The 2,554-nt window shown below is 43.8% G+C and overlaps 2 protein-coding genes across 5 annotated transcripts in view; one reads left to right on the top strand and one right to left on the bottom strand.

The window, feature by feature from the left end:
* LOC126386879 (rap1 GTPase-activating protein 2-like) overlaps positions 1-2,554 on the bottom strand; it is a 54,830-nt gene that overhangs the window by 15,367 nt on the left and 36,909 nt on the right. For all 4 annotated transcript variants that reach the window (XR_007569562.1, XR_007569561.1, XR_007569560.1 and 1 more), the window contains 2 exons: positions 1,110-1,361; positions 258-358 (listed from right to left, as the gene is read on the bottom strand). Coding sequence is in view for 1 of the 4 variants with exons in the window: in XM_050039486.1 (XP_049895443.1) it covers positions 258-358; positions 1,110-1,361 (353 nt within the window). In the remaining 3 variants the exon portion in view is untranslated. The remainder of the gene's footprint in view (positions 1-257; positions 359-1,109; positions 1,362-2,554) is intronic.
* LOC126386816 (stromal interaction molecule 1-like) overlaps positions 1-2,554 on the top strand; it is a 188,498-nt gene that overhangs the window by 170,621 nt on the left and 15,323 nt on the right. The window lies entirely within an intron of this gene.

The following is a 2,554-nucleotide window of genomic DNA, read 5'->3' as shown; positions in this document are numbered from 1 at the left end:
ACATGGAAGTAGCTACATGCCCATTAGCCCACAGCGTCATTAACAGGCGGCTCGCTCAGTGTGTGACGTGCACTTGGAGATAAAATATAGGCCTATATTAATGAAGGTTCATTAGTACGGTTTGTATTTCTCTGTAATGTAGCACAGTGTTAACAATGTTACTGATACTATTCTTTCTCACACCTTCAACTCAAACCACCAAAATATATCAATTAATCATTACATTCATATCAGAAACATGAAGTTAATGTTTGTACCTGATGATCACATGAAGGGACTCCTGCTCCTTCTCCTCCTCATGTCTCACAGACAGCAGCAGATTTCCAACACTGCTTGATGAGCAGAAGTTCAAATGTTCCTGAGACGGATGGACAGAAACAGAGAGACAGAAAGACAGACAGAAACAGAGAGACAGTCAGAAACAGGGAGACATAAAGTCAGACAGAAAACGTGACAGACAGAAACAGAGCGACAGAAGCAGAAAGACAGACAGAAACAGACGGTCAGAAACAGAGCGAGACAGAAAGTCATTATGCAGCGTCGTCAGGAATTCCTGCTTTCTGATTGACTATCAGGTGTTTGTGTTCATCTCAACCGCAATGTAATTCGATAGTTTAACCACCAATTAGAGTTCAGGATACAGACCCTATCACAACGTTTCGTTACACTATATTTAGAATATTTACTTTACCTTGCTGCCAGTGTTTTCTGACAGGAGACTGAAGCTGCTGAATCAAAGCCTCCAGACTTTACTGACAGAAAAAGTAGTTTAACTTTAAAGCACTGAGTTGCTGGTTTACTGCGGCGTCGACTGGTTAGTGTGTGAGCTAAAGCAAAGCAAATATACAAATACAGTGTACACTTACAGAAATACTGATTTATTTTTTGGTGGGTAAAACACATTTTCCGGCAGCCTCGTCCACAGCAGTGCGATGCTCAGCTTCCATGCTGGTAGATGTAGTTTATTAAAGATGACAACAAAGCAACAAAGAGAGATTCAACGGCCTGTTTTCTACCAGGAAGTGAGTGTTGTTGTTAGTGTGATGTCATGGTGATCTGGTCTGTATTAACTTGTACGTAACCATAGCAACAGACGCTTCAGTTCTCACCCTGCCTAGAAAGTGCTTCCTGTACGCCCGGGCAGCCTCACTGATCTCCTCCAGTCTGTACCCATAATCCCCTGGGGGTCTATCTTCCTTCTCTGTTCCTGCCCCCTCCTCACCCTCCTCCTCCTCCTCCCCTTTGATCTCCAGGGAGGCGGGAGGAGGTGCAGGAGGCGGAGGAGCCTCAGGATCCTCGATCCAGTAACCTCCGAACTCCGGCAGGATGACCTGAGGGTACGGCTCGCCCCTCTCCAACACCTACAACACACACACACACACACACACACACACACACAGCCGGATATGTTACCCAACATGCATTGTGACAGGCGTCATTGCACCATCTCTACTCAAAATCAATCTAAGGTGCTTCAAAGAAACTAATGTGACGTTGTTTTTAACGCCACCAGCAGCGAATCTAGATTCATTTTGACTCCAGTCTCACAGATCAGATTATCTAAATCTGAATCACGGGGTGGACACACAAATTATTTTTCACTTTTGTAAAAGATAAGAAAATATTGTCATTATCAGTCTCTGCAAACTATGGATACACTTGTACGTTTTTATAAGTATCGTATCAACATTTCTAAAGCAACGTATTTGGGCTAACTTTGTTGTCAGGAGGTTTTGTTGCAAGTCATCACTGCATTTCCTGCCAGGATAGTGCCACGAATAGCGGTTGGTTTTACTGAGACAATATTGCGTGGCAGAAAAGTGCCCCAAGAAGCGGCTTGTTTGTTTTTTGTTTGTTTTTGACGAAGACTTTGCCATGTTCCTGTCAGGATAGTGCCACAAAAAGTTGTCATTTTTGACCGATACATCCCTTTGTTTCCTGCCGGGATAGTGCCATGAATAGCATTTTTTTTCCTGCCATTTTAAGCTGTTTTAAGCTGAAACATGAGCCGTAACCAAGTGATTTTTGTGAGTTAATGTAACCACATTCACCACAGTATTATTGAAACACAAAGATTCAGTTTATATGCGAGAGTCCTGCACTGGGTCGGGTACCCGCGGGTACCTGCAAAAACAGCTGATTTGCAGGTGGTTTTTAAAAAAACATTTTTTCCCGGGTTCAGATCTGAGTGGAAAAAATAACATGCGGGTCGGATCGCGGGTTTTAGATAAACACATCTGTCATTAGTTCGGTAAACTACAGATAACTATCTTGGTCATTATTTACTCTCTGAGGATCGCCTCCGCTATTTCGCAACGGTCATTGGTTCAGCTGTTTACACGCGTTTCACCATCTAATAACACAATTTGTGATTGGACGACAGAGTCAACATGGCTGCCACCGTCAAACAAGCACCGCTTCCAAAACAGTAGAGGGCTCTCACCCTCTCCACAACGCTCTGGTCGAACTGAGGAGCACCTTCAGCCAGAGACTGATTGCTCCTAAATGCACCACTGAGCGCCACAGGAAGTCATTCTTACCTGTGGCCATTAAA

The sequence above is a fragment of the Epinephelus moara genome, chromosome 3 (assembly GCF_006386435.1).
Source record: "Epinephelus moara isolate mb chromosome 3, YSFRI_EMoa_1.0, whole genome shotgun sequence".
Classification (NCBI taxonomy): Eukaryota; Metazoa; Chordata; class Actinopteri; order Perciformes; family Serranidae; genus Epinephelus; species Epinephelus moara.
This window is presented reverse-complemented; position numbering and strand designations above follow the sequence as displayed.